General features: G+C 39.3%; 1 protein-coding gene across 1 annotated transcript in view; it reads left to right on the top strand.

The window, feature by feature from the left end:
- Positions 1-19,064, top strand: part of SUN3 (Sad1 and UNC84 domain containing 3) — a 44,068-nt gene extending 25,004 nt beyond the window's left edge. Inside the window, exons 9-10 of the mRNA XM_055124813.1 lie at positions 16,716-16,808; positions 18,945-19,064. Of these exons, the coding sequence (XP_054980788.1) occupies positions 16,716-16,808; positions 18,945-19,064 (213 nt within the window). The remainder of the gene's footprint in view (positions 1-16,715; positions 16,809-18,944) is intronic.
- Positions 19,065-23,359: the final 4,295 nt, after the last annotated feature.

The following is a 23,359-nucleotide window of genomic DNA, read 5'->3' on the forward strand; positions in this document are numbered from 1 at the left end:
TCTCCCCCTGAGCTTCCCAGCCATCGGTGCCCACGCCCTGTGCCCATGGCCCCCAGACCCATCTCCAGCCACTGGCCAGTGGCCAAAAGGGGCGTGGCCTCTTTGGTACTGGGCGTGGCCCCGCTGTAGTGGGCGTGGTCGCTGGGAGCTCCGCCCGCTTTTGCAGCCTCAGTTATTTTCCCCTTTAATAGTATACTTGACAAAAGTCGCAATCCCCATTAACCAACTTTTTGGAGATCTCCCCAGTTACCTCAAACAAAAAAAAGACTAAATTAGCCACTAGCGTATTCCAATTGCACCAAAATATCAAATACTCAGGGAAAGAGAGATTAGTGTTAGTAAACTGGAAGGTCCCACCTCCGTACAACCGGGACAGCATGAAGAAACAGCGCAAATCCCCACAGCAAGGAAAAGATGAAGAAAAGAGTTCAGAAACCTCTGCCGGAGTCTCCCACAAATGTCATCTCTCTGATAAAGAATTCAGAGAAGAAATTCTGAAAATGTTCATCAAACTTAAAGAAACTGTGGAGCAGTCAGCGAAAAAATTACGGGAAGAAAATTACGGGAATCATTGCTGAAAAGTTACCAGAACTGGATAAGGCAGATGTTCAGGTCCTAGGAGCCAGAAGGGTGCCAGCTAGAAGGGACCCCAATAAAAAGACTCCAAGACACATCATAGTCAGAATGATGGATGCCCTGGATAGGGACACAATACTGCAAGCAGCAAGGTCAAAAAAAGAAATCACATACAAAGGAGCACCCCTTAGGTTCACAGCAGACCTATCAGAGGACCCCCTCCAAGCCAGAAGACAATGGTGGGACATAGTGAAAAAACTCAATGACATGAACGCCACACCACGAATACTTTATACAGCTAAGCTCTCACTCAAACTCGAAGGAACCATTCACAATTTCATGGATAAACAACAATTAGGGAACTTCATAGACTCAAAACCAAGCTTAAAAGAAGGACTAAAGGGGCTTTTGTAAGACAAGGAAAAACCCTACAAGAACAACAAACCCCACAGAAAGATGACACAAAATCCCATGACAATAATCTCTCTCAATGTCAATGGCCTAAATGCACCAATTAAAAGACACAGAGTGGCAAAATGGATTCGGAAACAAAACCCAACATTCTGCTGCCTACAAGAAACACACCTGAACAGTCAGAGCAAACACAGACGCAAAGTCAAAGGATGGAAAACAATCCTACAACAAAAAACTCCCTCAAAAAAGCTGAGGTTGCCATACTAGTATCCGACAACATAGATTTCAGTTTGAAAAAGATTAAAAGGGACAGCAAAGGTCACTTCCTATTTATTAAGGGATATGTACAACAGGAAGAAATCACACTCTTTAACGTATATGTACCTAATGAGTGACCAACTAAATACTTAAAACAAGTCCTAACAGACTTTAAGGAGGACATTGGTAGCAGCACAATAGTAGTTGGAGACTTCAACACGGCTTTATCACCTCTGGATAGATCGACAAGCATAAAACTCACCAAGGAAATATTGACATTGAAGGAAAAAAATAGAAGAGAGAGGCCTAATAGACTTATACAGGGCTTTATACCCCAAAAAGAAAGAATACACATTCTTTTCCAGTGCACATGGAACATTTTCCAAAATAGACCATGTACTGGGCCACAAAACATACCTCAATAGAATCAAAAAAAGAGAAATTGTATCAACTACCTTCTCAGACCACAATACACTGAAGAGAGAAGCTAACCACACGCAGAGGCAGAGAATCAAAGCAAAAACCTGGAAATTAAACAGCTCAGTGTTGAACAGTGAGTGGGTCAGGAAGGAAATCAAGGAAGAAATAAAGAGATACCTCAAAACAAATGAAAATGAAGACACAAGCTACCAGAACCTATGGGACGCAGCTAAAGCTGTGTTAAGGGGAAAATTTATAGCTCTGCAAGCATTCCTTAGGAAGGAAGAAAGGGCCTACATAGATAGCTTGACTTCACAGCTCAAGGCCTTAGAAAAGGAGCAGAAAAAGGAACCCAAACCAGACTGAAGAAAGGAAATAATAAAGATTAGAGCAGAAATTAATGACATGTAAACCCAGAAAACAATCTGAAAGGTCAATGAAACCAAGAGCTGGTTCTTTGAGAAAATAAAAAAGATTGATAAACTGCTAGCAAGACTCACAAAGAAAGAGAGAGAGAGAACCCTAATAACCGAATCAGGAATGAAAAGGGGGACTTCATAACAGAAAACAATGAAATTAAAAGATCACCAGAGACTACTTTGAAAGTCTATATGCCACGAAACAAGACAACCTAAAAGAAATGGATGAATTCCTTGACTCCTACAATCTCCCAAGACTGAACCAAGAAGACTTGAAATTCCTGAACAGACCCATTAATATCAAGGAAATTGAAACTGTAAGCAAAAGCCTTCCCAAAAACAAAAGCCCAGGTCCAGATGGATTCACTGGTGAATTCTTCCAAACATTTAAAGAAGACTTGTTGCCAATTCTCCTCAAGCTTTTCCAGGAAATTGAAAAAACAGAAAAGCTCCCAAATAGTTTCTATGAAGCACATATCTCCCTAATACCAAAAGCAAACAAAGATACCACTAAGAAAGAAAATTATAGACCAATATCCCTGATGAACACCGATGCAAAGATCCTCAACAAAATATTAGCAAATAGGATCCAACAACTCATCAAAAAGATTATACACCATGACCAAGTGGGATTCATCCCAGGGATGCAAGGATGGTTTAACATTCAGAAATCAATTAACATAATACATCATATCAACAAAAGTAAAGATCAAAACCATATCATCATATCAATGGATGCAGAGAAAGCATTTGACAAGATCCAACATCCGTTCATGATGAAAACCCTCACCAAAATGGGTTTTGGAGGAACTTTCCTCAAGATAGTCGAAGCCATCTACCACAAGCCTATGGCAAGCACTATCCTCAATGGGGAAAAACTAAGGGCCTTTCCTCTAAGATCAGGCACAAGACATGGATGCCCACTCTCACCACTCCTGTTCAACATAGTCCTGGAAGTACTTGCAATAGCTGTTAGACAAGAAAAAGATATCAAGGGCATCCAGATAAAAAAGGAAGAAATCAAACTTTCACTATTTGCAAATGATATGATATTATATCTAGAGAAGCTTAAAGCCTCTATTAAGAAACTATTAGAAACAATAGACTTGTACAGTAAAGTTGCAGGCTATAAAATCAATACCCAAAAATCCATGGCCTTCCTATATGCAAACAATGAGACAGAGGAAAGGAACATGAAAAAAGCAATCCCATTCACAATTATGCCCCAGAAAATCAAGTACCTCGGAATCAGCTTAACTAAGGAAGTAGAAGACCTCCATAAAGAAAACTATAAGATGCTACTCCATGAAATAATAGAAGACTTGAGGAAATGGAAACATATCCCCTGCTCATGGTTAGGGAGAATCAACATTGTCAAAATGGCAATACTCCCAAAAGCATTGTACAGATTCAACTCAATCCCTATAAAGATACCCGTGACATTCTTCAAAGAAATGGATCAAGCAATCCTGAAATGCATATGGAACAACAAACGCTCATGGATTGCTAAAACAATTCTTGGGGAAAAGATGATGGGAGGCATCACCCTCCCCAACCTCAAACTTTACTACAAAGCTGTAATAATCAAAACAGCACGGTACTGGAACAAAGGCAGAGCCACAGACCAATGGAACAGGGTGGAATATCCCTACACACTACCCCAAATGTATGACCATCTAATCTTTGATAAGGGAGCAAGAAATGTGAAATGGAGCAAGGAAAACCTCTTTAACAAATGGTGCTGGCACAACTGGTCAGCCCCATGCAAAATAATGGGCTTCGACCTCAACCTGACACCATGTACAAAAATCAGATCAAAATGGATTAAAGACCTCAACATCAGACCACAAACCATAAGGTACATTGAAGACAAGGTCGGCAAAACACTTCACGATATTGAAGCCAACGGTTTCTTCAAAGATGACACGCAACTGACCAACCAAGAGGAAACAGAGATAAACAAATGGGACTATATTAAACTAAGAAGCTTCTGCACCACGAAAGATACAGTGACCAGAATACAAAGACAGTCTACAGAATGGGAAAGCATATTCACCCAATAACCATCAGATAAGGGGTTGATATCAAGGGTATATAAGGCACTGGTTGAACTCTACAAGAAGAAATCATCCAACCCCATCAAAAAATGGAGCGAAGAAATGAAACTTTCTCAAAGAAGAGATACGGATGGCCAAAAGACACATGAAAAAGTGCTCTACATCACTAATCATCAGGGAGATGCAGATCAAAACAACCATGAGATACCACCTCACACCACAGATACTGCACACATCCAAAAGAACAACAGCAACCGCTTTTGGAGAGGATGTGGTGGGAAAGGGACCCTTCTACACTGCTGGTGGGAATGTCGACTGGTTCAGGCCTTCTGGAAAACAATATGGACTCTTCTCAAAAAATTAGAAATTGAGCTCCTATTTGACCCAGCAATATCACTACTGGGAATATACCCCAAAGAAGCAAAAAAGTATAGTCGAGATGACATCTGCACTTATATGTTCATCGCAGCACTGTTTACAATAGCCAGAATCTGGAAAAAGCCCGAGTGCCCGAGAACAGATGACAGGTTAAAGAAGCTCTGGTACATCTATACAATGGAATACTATGCACCGGTTAGAAAAAATGAATTTGTGAACTTTGCATATAAGTGGATCAGCATGGAAAGTATCATGCTAAGTTAAATGAATCAGAAAGAGAGAGACAAACATAGAAAGATTGCACTCATCTGTGGAATATAAAATAACAGAATAGGATACTAATATCCAAGAATAGTAGAAATATGTACAGTTGGTTGGCTCCATGGCTTGGAAGCTGGTTTCACTTGCTGGGGAAAATGGCAGCTCAGATAGAGAAGTGAACACCAAGTAAACTGTGGTTGGAGATCCAGCTCGGGAAGGGAGATGTGTGCTGTAAGTAGAATAGAGACTGAACACAATGGCCACTCAATACCCCTATTGCAAACCACAACACCCAATTGGAGAGTGAGAGAGATCAAAAGGGAATACCCTGCCACAGAGGCAGGGTGGAGTCTGGGGGAGATGGGATTGGTGGGGGAGGGATACTGGATTTATTGGTGGTGGAGAATGGGCACTGGTGGAGGGATGTGTTTGTGAACATTGTATGAGGGAAAAACAAGTTCTAAAATGTGTGAATCTGTATCTGTACCCTCATGGTAATTCACTAATTAAAGAATAAAATAAAATTTAAAAAAATAAAAAAATAAAAATGGGAGCGAGAGAGAAAGCAAGAGAGAGAGAGAGAGAGGGAAAGAGATGTCTGCCTTAGATGCAGGCTGTGGAGGTAGGATGGGGGAAGCAGGTGGGAGGGAATTGGAGACATTGGTGGCAGGAAATGTAAATGTGACTGGTTACAAATTATAACTGGTAAAAGCTGTTATCTGTGAAAATCCTAAGGAATTAATATATTACATAATTAGGTTAATTTATTAACATGTTTTGGGTCCTACCAGACCACGCCAGAGTTGCTCCTATTGTGTTCATAGGACTATGATGTACAGATATCTAATTTATTATTAGTTTAAATCTTTTCTCACTTTCCTTCTTTGTATTATGTTCCAACTTAAGATTTTATCAATATATTTTTTATTCTCTTTAATTTGTAGTTTATATAATTATTCAGAATTTTTTAAATACTCTTTTTGGTCTAAATTTGTTTTTTCTTAAATATAATTTTTGTCTCTGTGATATTAACTACCATATAGTTTTGTCATATGTTCTGATGCCTCCTGTCATTATCCCAACCTAACATTTATTTGTTGATAAGGGGATCATCTCTTTATTTTATTTTATTTTATTTTATTTTATTTTATTTTATTTTATTGAATCATGATGAGGTAGTTACAAGCTTTCATGTTTGGGTTACAATCATACAATGATCGAACACCCATCCTTCGAGCAGTGCACATTTCCCACCACCGATATCCCGGGTATACCCCCCTTTTCCACCCTCCCTCTGCCTCCATGGCAGACAATATTCCCCCATACTGTCTCTCTACTTTGGGGCATTATGGCTTGCAACACAGACAATGAAAGGTCATCATGTTTGGTCCATTATCTACTTTCGGCACACATATCCCATCCCGACTGATTCTTCCAGCCATTATTTTCTTAGTGATCCCTTCTCTATTCCATCTGCCTTCTCCCCTCTGCTCATGAAGAGGCTTTCAGCTATGGGGCCTTGATATCTACTGTCCTTGGGTGTCATCCTCATGTGATGTTATTTTATACTCCACTAATAAGTGCAGTTCCTCTATGTCTGTCCCTCTCTTTCTGACTCATTTCACTTAGCATGATACTCTCCATGTTTATCCATTTATAAGCAAATCTATGACTTCATCTTTTCTAACTGTATCACTGTCATCCTATTGCTCATTGATTTGCTTGAGTGGGCACCAGTAACGTCTCCATTATGAAACTTGTTACAGTTTTTGGCATATATAATACGCCACGGTAGCTTGCCAGGCTCTGGCGTGCGGGCGAGATACTCTCAGTAGCTTGCCAGGCTCTCTGAGAGGGGTGGAGGAATCAAACCCAGGTTGGCCGCGTGCAAGGCAAACACCCTACCCTTTGTGCTACCACTCCAACCCTACCTCTCCTAACAGCTTCATGGTATTCCATTGTGTAAATGTACCAAAGTTTCTTTAATCAATCATCTGTTCTAGGGCATTTTGGTTGTTTCCAGATTTTGGCTATTGTGAGCAGTGCTGCAATGAACATTTCTACTGTGCTTTATTGCATTCTCCGGATATATTCCCAGAAGTGGTATTGTGGGTCATGAGGAAGAGCTCAATTTCTAGTTTTTTAAGGACTGTCCATATTGTTTTCCAGAAAGGCTGGACCAGTCCGCATTCCCACCAACAATGAAAAAGTGTCCCTTTTCTCCCACATCCACGACAGCACTGGTTGCTTTTGTTCTTTTGAATGTGTGCCAGTCTCTGTGGTGTGATGTGATATCTCATTGCTTTGATTTGCATCTCCCTGATGACTAAGGATGTGGAGCATTTTTTCATGTGCCCTTTGGCCATTTGCATTTCTTTTTTGAGGAAACTTCTGTTCATTCCTTCTCCCCATTTTTTGATGGGGTTGGAGGTTTTTGCTTGTACAATTCTACTAGTGTCATGTATATCCTGGATGTTAAGAGGATCAACTCTTGTAGATGCTTCTCTCGTGTGTCCATACTTGTCTTTTTCACTAAAGAGATAAACTATACAAAGATGAGTGAAGGCTTGGCAAATGTCAGTGTGGTGCCCAGCAAATAGGATCTGAAAGAGAAATCTTGTTATCTTGTCTCTAGAATATTTTCAACATTCCCATGCTGCTAGCAAATGGCATACTATTACTGTGTAGGTTGTGCCTTAACCTCAGATTTTGTTTTTTTCCCCTTTTTTTGTGGGGGGGTAGTCACACCCGGCCATGCACAGGGGTTACTCCTGGCTTTGCACTCAGGAATCACTCCTGGTAGTGCTCGGGGGACTATATGGGATGCTGGGAATCGAACCCAGGTTAGCCACCTGCAAGGCAAACATTCTACCTGCTGTACAATCGCTCCAGTCCCCTCAGATTTTGTTTGGTTATCCCAGATGTCTGCTGAAATAACAGTGGGAGGAAGAAGATAGTCCCTTGTTGGGCCACAGTGATATGGACTGGAGAATTGAGGACTAATTGAATCTAAGGACTGTCCACCTTCCAGCAGACATTCTTCAACTCACTTTTTTTTAAAAAGCTAACAGTATATATAAGCAAATTTCATGACTTCATTTTTTCCTAACAGCTGCATAGTATTCCATTGTGTAGATATGCCATAGTTTCTTTATCCAGTCATCATCTTGGGTACTCAGGTTGTTTCCAGATACTGGCTATTGTGGATAGTGCTGTGATGAACAGAGAAGTGCAGATTGTTGTTTCTGCTGTGTTTGGGAGTCCCTAGGCTATATACCCAGAAGTGGTATTGCTGGGCCAAATGGGAACGCAATTTCTAGTTTTTTGAGGAATGTCCATATTGTTTATCAAAAAGGCTGGAACAGTCAGCATTCCCACTAAAAGTAGAGTCCCTTTATCCCCACATCCATAAAAGCATTAGTTTTTCTTATTCATTTGGATGTGTGCTAGTCTCTCTGTTGTGAAATGATACCACATTGTTGTTTTGATCTACATCCACCTGATGTTTATTGATGAAGAGCATTTTTAAAAAATTTTTATTACTGAATCACCATGGGGAACAGTTACAAACTTATGAACTTTCATGTTTGTATTTAGTTTACATCCCTCCACCAGTGCCCATTCTACTCCACCTATTTTCCCAGTATCCCTCCCACCACCCCCATCCCAACCCCCATCACCCCACCTGCCTCTGCGGCAGGGATTCCCTTTTGTTCTCTCTCCTGTTGGATGTTGTAGTTTGCAACAGAGGTATTGAGTGGCCATTATGTTCAGTCTATAATCTTTTGGCACGCAGCTTTCACCCGAGTGGGTCCTCCCAACATTTTCTACTAGGTGTTCCCTTCTCTGTCTCTGCTGCCTTTTCCCCCAGCTTGTGAGGTCAGTTTCCAAGCTATGGGTCAGACTTCCTGGTTCTTATCTCTACTACTTTAGGGTGTTACTGTCCCATTCATAATCCACATGTGAGTGTGATCTTTCTATGTCTGTCTCTTTCTTTCTGACTCATTTCACTCAACATGATACTTTCCATGTTGATACACTTATATGCAAATTTCATGACTTCATCTTTGAGGAGCATTTTTTCATGTGCCTTTTGGCAATTCGAATTTCTTCTCTGAGGAAATTTCTGTTCATTTCTTATCCACATGTTTCAATGGATTTGGATTTTTTCTTGTAAAGTTATACCAGTGACACATACCTTTGATATTAAGCCCTTATCAAGTTATTGGATAAATAACCTTCCAATTTCATAGGCCATCTTTGTAACTTGGTCACTGTTTCTTCTGAAGTGCAGAAGTGTCTTAGTTTAATGTAGTCTCATTTGTTTATTTTTGCTTCCAGTTACTAGGTCAGTGGTGTTTCACTTCTGAAGATACCTTTAGTTTCAATATCTTGGAGAGTTTTGCCTACATTTTCTTCCACGTACCTTATGGATTCAGGTCTGATATTGAGGCCTGTAATCCATTTTGATCTGACTTTTGTGCATGGTGTTAGATAGAGATGAGTCCAGTTTTTTGCATATTGCTATCCAACTTTCCCAGCCTCATTTGTTAAAGAGGATTTCTTACTCCATTTCACATTTCTTGGTCCCTTATTGAAGATTAAATGATCATATATTGGGAGGTCTGTGTCATTACATTCAACTCCATTCCATTGGCCTGCAGTCTGTCATTATTCTGGTACCATGCTATTTTAATTATACCACTTTGTAGTACAATTTGAAGTTGGGGAAGGTGATGCCTCCTATCATTTTTTACTAAGGATTGCTTTAGCTATTCTTTGTGTTTTTTTAAAGCTTTTTTTGGTCACACCCAGTGACGCACAGGGGTGCTCCTGGCTCCTCACTCAGGAATTACTCCTGGCATGCTTAGGAGGACCATATGGGATGCTGGGAATCGAACCGTGTCCACCGCATGCACGGCAAACTTCCCACCCACTGTGCTATCACTCCAGCCTCTGCTTTAGCTATTCTTGTGGGTTTATTGTTCCATATGAATTTCAGGAGTCTTTGGATCAATTTCTTTGAAAAATGTCAATTGTATCCTTATAGGGACTGCATTGAATCTGTATAATGTTTGGGGGAGTATTACCATTTTGACAATGTTAATTCTCTCAATCCATGAGCGGGAGAGACATCTCTATTTCCTTACACCCTCTCCTATTTCCTGAAGAAGTGTATTGAAGTTTTCTTCGTACAGGAACTCTGCCTCTTTATTTAAGCTGATTCCAAAGTACTTGATTTTCTGAGGCACAATTATGAATGGGATTTTTAAAATATCACTTTTTTTCATTCATTATTTGCAAATAGGAAAGCCATGGACTTTGGGGTATTTTGTAACCTGCCACTTTACAAATCTATTGTTTCTAGGAGCTTTTTGATAGCAGCTTTAGGTTTCTCTGTGTATAGTATATCATCTGCAAATAGTGAGAGCTTGATTTCTTCCTTTCCTAGCTGGATACCCTTAATATATTTTTCTTCCCTTATTGCTATGGTAAGAACTTCCAGTACTATATTGAATAAAAGTAGCAATAGTGAGCAACCTTGTCTTGTGCCTGATCCTAGAGGAAAGGCTTTTTGTTTTTTCCCATTGAGAATATTGCTTGCTGTTGGCTTGTGTTAGATGGGTTTTGCTATATTGAGGAAAGTTCCTTCAGCTTCCATTTTGTTGACACTTTTCATCATGAACAGGTGCTGAATCTTGTGAAATGCTTTCCTTGCATCTATTGATATTATCATATAGTTTTTTTATATTTTCCTTTATTGATATGATGAATTATGTTGATAAACTTGCAAATGTTAAACCATCCTTGCATCCCCAGGATGAATTCTACTTGTAATGGTATATGATCTTTTTGATGATTTGTTGGATTCTATTTGCTAACATTTTTTTTTTTTTGCTTTTTGGGTCACACCCAGCGATGCTCAGGGGTTACTCCTGGCTTTGCACTCAGGAATTACTCCTGGCGGTGCTGGGGGACCATATGGGATGCCGGGGATCGAACCCGGGTCGGCCGCGTGCAAGGCAAACGCCCTACCTGCTGTGCTATCACTCCAGCTCTATTTGCTAACATTTTGTAGTGGTTTTTTGCATCCATGTTCATCCAGGATATCAACCTGGAATTTTCTTTTTTTGTGGTGTCTCTGTTTTTGGCATCAGGGTTACAAAGGGCTTACAGAAACTTTTTGATAGCATTTCTGTTTCTTAAATCTCCTGGAAAAACTTGAAAAGGACTGGCAATAGGTCCTCTTTAAAGGGTTGGAAGAATCCAACTGGACCTGGGCTTTTGTTTTGGAGAAGACTTTTGAATACCCTTTCAATTTCCTCTATAGTGATAGTTCCATTCAGGTATTCCAAATCTTCTTGGTTCAGCCTTGGGAGATTATAGGAATCCCAGGAATTTATCCATTTCTTCTAGGTTCTCTTATTTCATGGCACACAGACTCTCAAAGTAATATCTGATGATCTTTTGAATTTCTGTGCTTCTGTTGTGATGTTCCCCTTTGCGTTTCTGATTTGGTTTATTAGGGTTCTCTCTATTTCTTTGTGAGTCTCCCTGGGGGCTTATAGATCTTGTTTATTTAAAAAAAACTGCTATTGATTTCATTGATCATTTGGATTGATTTTGGAGATTCCAGCTCACTGATTTCTGCTCTGTGTTTTATTACTTTATTTTTCCTTTATTATTCCTTCTGTCTGGTTTTATATCCCTTTGTTGGTCATTTTCTAAGATCTTAAGGTGTGAAGTCATTTATGTGGGTCCTTTCTTCCTTCCTGATGAACGCTGCAGAGATAGAAATTATCCTCTTAGAACTACTCTAGTTATGTCCCACAAGTTCTAGTAGCTCGTGACTTTATTTTTATTTATTTCCAGGAATCTTTTGATTTTATCTTTGATTTCCTCTCTACCCCACTGGATGTTCAGCAATAAGCTGTTCAATTTCCAGGTTTTTGATTTGATTCTCCATTTCTGTGTGGGGTTAACTTCTATTTTTAGTATCACAGTTTGAAAAGATAGTTGATACAATTCCTATCTTCTTGATTTTATTGAGGTATGTCACGGCAGAGCCTGGCAAGCACAGCACAGCCTGGCAAGCTATCTGTGACATATTCAATATGTCAAAACCAGTAACAACAAGTCTCACCATGGAGACGTTACTGGTGCCCGCTTGAGCAAATTGATGAACAACGGCCAACAGTGCTACAGTGACAGTGCAATGTCCTTTGACCCAACATGTGGTCTATCTTGGAAAATGTTCCATTGCATTGGAGAAAAATGTGTATTCGGCTTTTGGGGGATAAAAAGCCCTGTATATATCTTCTCTTCTCTTCTATTTCTTCTGTTAGAGTCAATATTTCCTTGCTGAGTTTTAATCTTGTTGATCAATACCTGACAAGGCGGTGTTGAAGACTCCAAGTACTATTGTGTTATTCCCAATGTCCTCCTTGAAGTCTAATAGCAGTTGTTTTAAGTAGTTTGCTGTCCCACTCATTGGGTATGTATATGTTTAGGAGTATAATTTCTTCCTATGTGTAAATATCCCTTGATTATTAAGAAATGGCCCTTCTAAACTTTTTCAGGCTGTAATCTATATTATCAGTATGGTCACCCTGGCATTTAAAAATTTTTTTAAAAATTTTATTGAATCAGCATGAGATAGTTACAAGCTTTCATGTTTGGATACAATCTCACAATGATCAAACACCCATCCTTCAAGCAGTGCACATTCCCCACCACCAATATACCAGGCATACCCCCCTGCCTCTATGGCAGACAATATTCCCTATACTCTCTCTCTACTTTGGGGCATTATAGCTTGCAACACAGACACTGAGAGGTCATCATGTTTGGTCCATTATCTACTTTCAGCACGCATCATCCATCCCAACTGGTTCCTCCAGCCATCATTTTCTAAGTGATCTTTTTTCTTTTCCATTTGCTTTCTCCCCTCTGCTCATGAAGCAGTCTTCCAGCTATGGGGCAATCCCCCTGGCCCTTGTATCTATTGTCCTTGGGTGTCAGCCTCATGTGATGTTATTTTATACTCCACAAATGAGTGCAGTTCCTCTATATCTGTCCCTCTCTTTCTGACTCATTTCACTCAGCATGATACTCTCCATGTTTATCCATTTATAAGCAAATTTCATGACTTCATCTCTCCTAACAGCTGCATAATATTCCATTGTGTAGATGTACCAAAATTTCTTTAACCAGTCATATGTTTTAGGGCACTTGGGTTGTTTCCATATTTTGGCTATTGTGAACAGTGCCGCAATGAATATATAGGTACAGATGTCATTTCTACTGTGCTTTTTTGCATCCTCGGGATATATTCCCAGAAGTGGTATTGCGGGGTCATATGGTAGCTCAATTTTTAGTTTTTGAAGGACTGGCCGTATTGTTTTCCAGAAAGGCCGGACCATTCGGCATTCCCACCAACAGTGAAGGAGCATTCCTATTTCCCCACATCCATGCCAGCACTGGTTGCTTTTGTTCTTTTGAATGTGTGCCAGTCTCTGTGGTGTGAGATGATATCTCACTGTTGTTTTGATTTGCATCTCCATGATGAGTAGCAATGTGGAGCATTTTTTCATGTGCCTTTTGCATCCTGGCTTTTTTTAAGGAGTTGTTTGCTTGGAGAATTGTTTGCAGCCTTTGTCTTTGAGTCTGTGTTTGCTCTGACTGTTCAAATATGTTTCTTGTAGGCAGAAGAATGTTGGATTCAGTTTTTTTTCCATTTTTCCACTCTGTCTCTACTTGATGCATGTAGACCACTGATATTGATAGAGATTATTGTCATGGGGTTTTGTGCCATCTTTCTGTAGATGTTTGTTTTGTTTGTGAGGCTTGTCTTGTCTTACAGTAGCCTCTTTTGTACTTCTTTTAAGGTTGGTTTTGAGTCTATGAAGTTTCAAAGCTGTTATTTATCCATGAAGTTGTGTTTCATTCCTTTAGTTTTTCATTCCTAATTAGGCCTGTGTTACTGTGAATTTCCTCCTTTGCAGAACTTTTGCCGTGTCACATAGATTCTGAGAGTTTGCTTTTTTATTGTCATTTGTTTCAAAAATCTTTATTTTTTCTTTGATTTCTTCTTTAATCCAGATATTATTTGGTAGCATTTTGCTCAGTTTCCAAGTGTTGGAGTTTTTTACATTTTCTTCTCATGGTTAATTTCTATTCTCCTGGAATACTGCACTGAAATCATGCTTTGTATGATTTCTGAAATTTATGCATTTTTGAGTTATGCCTTAGATTGTGTTTTATGTTGGAGAATGTTTATGTGCTAAGGAAGTATGTGTATCCATTTTTTTGAGGGTATGCCCATTAGTCCAAATTTTTCTACTTCCTTGTTAAGGGTTCTTATATCTTTACTTATATTCTACTGGCTGATATAGGGTGGTGGAGCATAGTATTAAGATTGTGTATTGCTTTAGGTCTGAAGGTAGAAACTTTACATATTTTTCTGACCTTTCATTTGGTGCATATATGTTGATTATGGTTAATATTTATTATCTATTATTTCCTTAACCAATAATTAGTATCTGTTCCTATCTAATTACTTTCTTTAGATTAGTTCCATTAGTTCTGATATAAATATGGCTACACTATTTTGTCTATTTTTTCTGTATGATTGCTTTTCAACCTTTATCTCTGATCTTGTACTTATTCTGTGAATTTAGGTGTATATCACATAAGCAGCAAAGAGATGTGTATTTTCACCCAGATTCATCTAGCCACCCTATGTCTTTTAATGGGAGAATTTAAGGTATTGATAATTACCAAGATTGTTGCTAAAAGGGCATGGTGCCAGTCTTCTGTGTGGGGGTCAGGATTTTTTTTGCAATTGGACACTTACCATTTATAGTCTTTCCCATAATTCCTGCAGGGTTTATTTAATTATTGCAAATGTTGCCAGTTTCATTTGAGAATATTTTTATCCCTCTCTCAAAGTTAAATGACAGCTTTGCAGGATATTGAACTGTGGTTGAAAATTTTTCATTCAATGCTTTGAAATTTTCATTCCATCCTTTTCTTGCTTGTATGGTTTTATATGCAAGAGCTCTTGTGGTTCTTATGTTATTTCCCTTGTATTTTATGTTTTTCTTCTCTCTTGATACTTTTAATACTTTAGTCTCTCTTTAGTTTTAATAATTTCGATTGCAGTGTATCTTAGTACTGTTTTGTTTGAGTTTATTTTCTTTGATAATCATTGGGCTTCTTGAAACTGTGCAGAGATCTCTCTTCAGAGACTGGGATAGTTCTGTGTTATAATTTCTTCCAGAACTTTTCTTCTTTTTGCTATTATCCATTAGGCATCTCTCATTCTCTTCCATTCTTTAACTTCCCTTTTATTTTTCCACCTGATTATTGACTCTTGATTGTATTTTGTTTTCATGTTTAATGATGCACCCTTCTGCATACAGAATTCTGTTACTATGACTTGCTATTATGTTTTTAGTTCCTTCAATTCTATTTCTATGCATTCTTTCACATCTTCCAGTGACTCTCTAATTTTCACTGCTAGCAATAGTTTAATTTTCATTGCCATTACATGGATTGTAGACTTGACGTTCCAACACAGCTCCAGAATTTTGATTACTTGGGAACTTCCCTGGAATTTTATCCCTGTCTACCAGTGCAGCTGTGTTTCTTTGTTTTCCCATTATTGTTAGAGTTCTGTGGGTTCTGACAACAGAGCTTTAAATAGATTTATGGTTATTTAAATACTGGTCCTGATTTGTTATTTATTCCATTGGTTTACTGAATATGCCTCTATTATTCAGATTACTTCCATTACCAGGTAATAAAATTTCAATTTGAGTGGGGTGTGTAGATCTACTTTCTATTATTTAGTTACCAGGGTTTTTATGGGAATATTCTTTTTTTTTTTTTGCTTTTTGGGTCACACCCAGCAATGCTCAGGGGTTACTCCTGGCTTTGCACTCAGGAATTACTCCTGGCAGTGCTTGGGGGACCATATGGGATGCCGGGGATCGAACCCGGGTCGGCCGCGTGCAAGGCAAACGCCCTACCCGCTGTGCTATCGCTCCGGCCCTTATGGGAATATTCTGGCACTGAAGTAAGAACTTGAGTTTAACCACCAGCCCTGTAGTCTGTGGGGCAGATGGAGTGCAACATTTGCATTAGCGCCTGCTTGGTTCTGGGTTTCAGTATAGCCTCTGAGGCTGGGGAAGTTGTCCCCAGCTTGTGGTGGGGGTGAAGGAGGGGGGCAGAGTGGCTTCTTCCCCTTCAGTGCATTTAGGTTAGGAGGTTTACATTAGCTGTACCAAGTTTTTGTGATTGATGTGTGAGTGGACAGAGGTTCAAATGCAGCCAGGACCCTGAAAGTCATGAGCCAGAGGAGTCACATGTGGGGTCAGAGAGCTAAAAGTTTCCTTTCAATCAACAAAAATTTACTTTCAATGGTTTCAGTGATCAAATGAAGGCCTCATAGGCATCTTTTCTGGAAAAAAGTTTTGTGTATGAAAAGTCTTAACAACTGGATTAAGTTTACCCCATTTAGAAAATATGGTGACTAACTTTTTGGCATTCAAATGAAAAATTATTAATGCAGTTTTAGGCATTTGAAATTTCCTATATCTTTCTTCCATTATCTAATATGTCCATCCCATACATCCACCAATTATCTTTTCTCTCTCCTTCCATTCATTAATTCATCTTATAATAATATATCTAAATATGTATCACCTCTCTATGTTATTTCCTAGCTCTGGCATTAGCCTGTCAATTGTTTGACATTCCAGGTGTTAAATTTTGGATGTATAGGGTAGTTATGGAACTAGCAAAACACAATATCTCACTGGTGTATACCTAAAGATGTCTGGAGAATTGTTATTTGAAAAATCAACTGTTTCCATTTATTTTGACTTATAATTCATTATAACCCCATATTTGTTGCTTTCTTTAATAGGGCATCCCAAACCAATGTGAAGGAGAAGATATTTTCCTGGGTCAGTTTATATACAATAAAACAGGAGCCACTGTCCAAACATTTGAGCTCCAGGTAAATGAAAGTCCTATTTAGGATGTGGTTGGAATCCTATATGTATTTGAGAATTATTATGAGAAAATTGAGTTAAGCCTGGCTTCCTGAAATTCAATTCTTAGCTCAAGTGAATTTTAATACAAAACATAGGAAGACCACCCATTTCGAATCTCGGCGGAGCGCAAGCCAGAGCCGGTGCCAGCCCCAGCCCGCGACTTCCCAAGTGTCCCGCTGTTCAAGTTCAAAACACATTTTTTTTCTTTCCCATGCCACCAAGTTCATACCCATTTAAACGTCCATAAGATGGCATACGCCGCACCGCTTCTCCCAGAGGGGAGAGAACCAAGGAGGAAGGAACCAGGTGGCCATGCATTCGCACGGCCGCTCTGCTGCTGAACACCCAACATCCGGAGCCACCTAGCTGACTTCTGAACCCAGCAATTGCTCCCAACCATGTCCCCAGAACAGCAATGCACTGGGACTGTGAGCTGGGCTATTCGATTTCTGGCAGAATTTTCCCTGGACTTTATACAGAAATCCAAAACCGCGCGGACGCTGCTGCGTCTGCGCAACTTAACATTTATAATTGTCAGCAATGTGAAATGGTTCCTTTTGAACAGGTCTGACTTGGGGGGGAAACTCCAAATAATAACAGTAAGTTTTTGTTGAAATATTGAAGGTTATTAATGCAGCAGCCACCTCTCTGGACTGTGAACTAAGCAAAAGCCCCACGATGGCCGATGCAGCGTGGCGTACACCATACTATGAGGCGCGGGAAGGGGGATGACGGGAAAAAAAAAGGGAAAAGGAAAAAGGAAAAAAAAAGAAGAGTTATGTACTTGTAGCAGTGGGGCTACATATCTCTTCATTTCCAGCAATGGAAAACTATTATCAAATGCTTCCTTGGTAGTAGGTCTGTCTCTCTTGGGTGGAAACTCCAACAACTATAGTGAGTTTTGTAGTGAAATATGGTATGTAATCAAGGTAAAGAGAAAATGAAGTAAAATTCATTACTTATACAGTAGGGGTAGGGGGTGGGGGCAGGGGGTATACTGGGGTTTTTGGTGGTGGAGTATGGGCACTGGTGAAGGGATGGGTGTTTGAATATTGTATTACTGACACATAAACCTGAGAACTTTGTAACTTTCCACATGGTGATTTAATAAAAAGTTAAAAAAAAATAGGAAGATACCAAAATGTCTGTTTAATTCTTCAGCATGTTAAAATATATTCATCACATTAAAATATACTTACTTTTTCCACCTATATCATTTTATTTAGTTGGTTTCATTAATATTATTAGTCACTATTTCACCTTTTTGGTGAAGGTATTATGGCTGATATGTGATAGAGATGATTGGAGAGGAATAGGAACTCAGAAAAAGAGAATAAATATTTTGTACTGGATAAGGGGCTGGAGTGATAGCTCAGCGGTTGGGCATTCGCCTTGCACGCGGACGACCTGGGTTTGATTCCTCTGCCCCTCTCAGAGAGCCCGACTAGCTACCCAGAGTATCTTGCCAGCACAGCAGAGCCTGGCAAGCTACCCGTGGTGTATTCGATACATCAAAAACAGTAAACAAGTCTCGCAATGGAGACGTTACTGGTGCCCGCTTGAGCAAATCAATGAGCAACAGGATGACAGTGACAGTGAATATGAAACTTTTCTTTCTTCTTCACTGGTGAAAAACACCAATTTTTAAGATAAAAATCCTGAAAGTCATTAAGAATATAAAATATATTTTATTGTTACCCATTAAGAAGTATTTGGATGTAGAAGACATCTTATAGTGTGTGAACAAAAAAGTGCTTATGAACCTGTTTGGTCAATGATCCTGGTAAAAACTTATCTGAAAACAATACCTATATTGAACTGTGGGATCTATAATCCATCCTACTAGTCCCTCCTTTGCTCCCTCAGAGCACTCTGGGACACGGGAGTGGCAGTGAGAAGCACCATAGTTTTTCTCTTTGTTCCTTTTAGTAAAACTTAATGCTTCCATTTTTCATTTTTCCTCATTCATGAGTTCAATGTTTTAATATACGCATATTAAAAATAAAGTTTTATTTTTCCATTAAATCAGCATTCTTATGCATTCTATTCAATGGGTTTCTTTACAACGTCTTAATTCTTTTCATCTGTTTTATTTTCAGTATGAAGTTTCTGAACCTTTAATATGTGTGAAAGTTAAAATACTCAGCAATTGGGGACACTTGAAGTATACCTGCTTATACAGATTCAGGGTCCATGGTACCCCAGGAAATCACATCTAGAAGAATTGTTGCAGAAGGCCATGATTACAGGTCCAGAACACTCACAAATTCTTGTTCCTTTATGCTTACCAAGTATCCATTATGCTACACGAGTAACAAATTGAGAGTGGGAGGAAAAGCTCAAAGTGGTTCATACTTGTCAGTTAAAAAGTGAAAGAATTTTAGTAATAAAATATTAAAGTAAATCTGATCTCCTTGTGGTTGTTTTTGATTTTGAGACTGAATCATGTTGTTGAAGCACTAAAAAAAATAAATACTTATTTAGGAGGCACTAATCAATGTACTAGATAAGATAAAGACACAAGGTAAAAATCAATAGTAAACTATGGTCATGACTATTTGTAGGTAATTTGAATTCCTTAAAAGATACTAAAGTACCTTTAAAAATACATCATGGACAAGAAGAAATTATAGTAAGTTTATAGATATAACAATAATATATACCATACATAATATATAGATATAACAATAATACATAAATCAAAATAATTTGTATGCACAAATAATAACCAGAGGATACAATTTATAAAATCATGTCAAAGAAAAACTAAACCACCTGTACAAAGAAACACTCACATAGCAGAGAATAACGTCTCCATTGTGAGTCTTGTTGTTACTGTTTTTGGCATATTGAATATGCCACGGGTAGCTTGCTAGGCTCTGCCTTGTGGGAAGAATACACTCAAGTAGCTTGCTGGGCTCTCTGAGAGGGATCCAGGAATCGAATCCAGGTTGGCCGTGTGCAAGGCAAAAGCCCTACCCGCTGTAACCTAACCTATAAACTAACTTTATCTCAAAAACTAGAAAAAAATGCGTGGTATTATTGAGATAATCATGAGGTAGCAAATACTTATTGTTAAAACTATATTTCAGTTTCAATAATGGTATTTTGATATTCAAAAAATAATTTTTATAATTTATGGTAATATATTAAAGTACTAACAAATGAAAATTTATAATTGTGCTATATTCCAAAGTAATATAAAAGGAAAAAATAGATAAGAGGGTCAGTGGAAAAGACTGGCCATGAAATAATTACTGAAGCTGAGTGCTGGTTCACCTGGGTGCTCTTAAACTATTGTGTACACTTATTTGATATTTCCAATATTAGAACACTTTTAAAAGATTACAATAGATATATATGTAAGAGCCAGGAGGTGGGTGGGGTAGTACAGTGAATAGGGCATTTGAATTGCACACAGTTGATCTAAGTTCAATCCCTGGCATCCCATTTGATCCCTGAGTACTGCCAATTCCAAAGTAAGTACTTGGAGGGCCAGTGGGAAACTTATAGAAGTAGAAGCAAGACTTTGCAGGATGAGTAGAATCAGGGAAGCAAGCAGAATCAGTCAAGCAAGTGGAACCAGCTTAAAATGAACTGTTTAGGTGTTATAACTTCACATAGTTAGGTACTTTAACCTCACTAGGACTTTGTCTGCAGTATTGGTCTTTTGATTTTGCCAAAGATATATTTTATAATTTATAGTAATAAATTACTTTAATATATTAAATAACATATATATTTAATATATAGTATTTATTGTATCACTATATCACTGTCATCCTGTTGCTCATCGATTTGCTCGAGCGGGCACCAGTAACATCTCCATTGTGACTTGTTACTGTTTTTGGCATATTGAATATGCCATGGGTAGCTTGCCAGGCTCTGCCATGTGGGTAGGATATATAATTAATATATATTTACACAGCGCCAGGGGGCAGTTTCTGGATGTGACTGCCTAGCTACTGGAAAATGGGGAATCTGGGTGGAAGAGGCCAAGTCCCAATCTGAGCAACCTTGGATATCTCGGCCCCAGGTCCTGCACACCTGGGTTCCTCTGTCAGTTCCTTCATGCGTGAGGCTCGTCCAAATGTGTGGAGAGTGGCCTTGAGCATTGCTGTGGCTGGGTTCTGGAGCTTTTTGGTTGCCAGGGCTCTGCTTGGGGCAGGGAGGGAAACTCAACCTGTCCCCTCCGAGGGGCTCCGGTGAGGACAGCCAGGTGCAGGGGCAAGAGACCATGCACTGCTCTCCTGGGAGCTTGGTTTTATAGTCTCTGGATGTTGGCCATTGATGGGATTACATCTGATAGCCTAGTTCTTCCTAGGGAGAACCTGGCAAGCTACCGAGAGTTTACTGCCAGCACAGGAGAGCTTGGAAAGCTCCCCATGGCGTATTCATATGCCAAATACAGTAACAATGTTGGGTCTCATTCCTCTGACCCTGAAGAGCGTCTAATGCGGCACCATTGGAAAGGATGAGTAAAGAGAGGCTGCTAAAATCTCAGAGGCTGCTAGGATGAATGGAAACATTATTGGGCCCGCTCGAGCAAATCGTTGATCATTGGGATGACAGTGATACAGTGAACATATATTTAATAATATCTTAAAGTGCTTATGTATTAAAGTACTAATATATACATATTATATATAATACAGGACAAAGGCAAAGCAAAAAACAGGCACATGAAAGAGATGATGAGAGCGAACAAAGACACTGTACTGGGCACAGAATGAAATGCTAACACCTCCAAGGTTATTTCATTCTCTCCCTGGGAACTCCTCAATATGTTTTCATTCTTACCCTTGGAATAATCTGACCAGGCCAACTTCCAATATCTACTCTATATTCTTACCCAGAAACCCTGGGAGTGGGGAGAGTGTCAATGTCTTTGTTTTCCTCATCAAACCTGTTCTGTGCAGGGAGGCAGAGAAGCACTACAAAAAAATAAATAACTATGGTGGCTTTGTTTCCACTTAATGTTTGATTGAAATATAAAGTTCTTTGTTTCCGTCATGTACCATCAGTGATGGTTATTTCTAAGTTAGCAGGAAGGACCCCAAAGAGCTGGACATGATCAATAATGGACAACTAGTCTAATTTTTGTCTTCATCTTCACACCAACAGAGAGAGATAATTATACCCCCTAACCGATCACACAGAAAGACCCTTTCTAGTTGTCTGTCTTCCTTACGTTTCTCATCTCCCTCCTGTCTATACTGTACTCCTACTGCTCTGCCTGCCTTAAGCCTCTCTTTGCTAAAGCACAAGTGATAGTGGCTGAACCTTGAAAAGACTTTGCTTGTCTCAGCAGGTGGTTAGGACTGTATTCTCACACTATCAATTATTTTCTTTTCAGTCAAGTGCATAACTTTTTTTCCTTCAGGAACCAGTGGATTACTTTCAACTCACAATCACATTATTTGGAATCCCACAAATATTAGTGGGCATGCCATGGTTAATATCTAGCTCTATTTCCTCTACTTAGAACTGGGATAACAGCACTTAATTGGTGGTCAACTGTTTTCAAATATAAAGGGCCCAAAACATACCTGTCTACTTCACTTGACTGATGGCTAATAATTTAAATAATGCTTGTGTTAATGTAGAAAAACAGGAGACCAAACATTTTTTAACTTTATTTATTTTTAAATTAGTGAATCAATATGAGGGTACAGTTGCGATTTACACATTTTCATGCTTGTGTTTCCCTCATAAAATGCTCGAAAACCCATCTCTCCACCGGTGCCCATTCTCTACCACCAATGAACCTAGTAACCCCCCACCCCCCAATCCCATCCTTCCACCCCACCCCGCCTCCATGGCAGGGAATTCCCTTTTGTTCTCTCCTTTTGGGTGTTGTGGTTTGTAAAAGGGGCATTGAGTGGCCATCGTGTTCAATACATAGCCTACTTTCAGCATGCATCTCCCTTCCCGAATGAGTTCTCCAACCACATTTTACTTGGTGTTCCCTTCTCTATCTGAGCTGCCATTTTCCCCAGCATGTGAGGCCACCTTCTAAGCCACGGAGCCAACCTCCTGGTACTTATTTCTACTATTCTTGGGTGTTAGTCCAGGAGATCAAACTTTTTTTTTTTTGCTTTTTGGGTCACACCCAGCAATGCACAGGGGTCACTCCTGGCTCATGCACTCAGGAATCACCCCTGGCGGTGCTTGGGGGACCATATGGGATGCTGGGATTTGAACCCGGGTCGGCCACGTGCAAGGCAAACGCCCTACCCACTGTGCTATCACTCCAGCCCTGAGGAGATCAAACTTTTAAAAACAGCATTTACTAAGAGATATTTCAATTTACACAATTTCAGGTGAAAACCTACTTTATGTCCAACTGAAGTCTTTAAGTTTGTAAAAGAATAAAAAAGGGAAGGAAAGGATGGGTTTGCAAAGGGTGTGAACCAGTAATTCTAGAGACTATAGGTTATATTTCTGTCCACTGAATGCTATCCATTTTTGCATAAAGAAAGCATGTCTAGTTGGAAGCTGGTACATATCAGTA

Source organism: Sorex araneus, chromosome 2 (assembly GCF_027595985.1).
Source record: "Sorex araneus isolate mSorAra2 chromosome 2, mSorAra2.pri, whole genome shotgun sequence".
Taxonomy (NCBI): domain Eukaryota; kingdom Metazoa; phylum Chordata; class Mammalia; order Eulipotyphla; family Soricidae; genus Sorex; species Sorex araneus.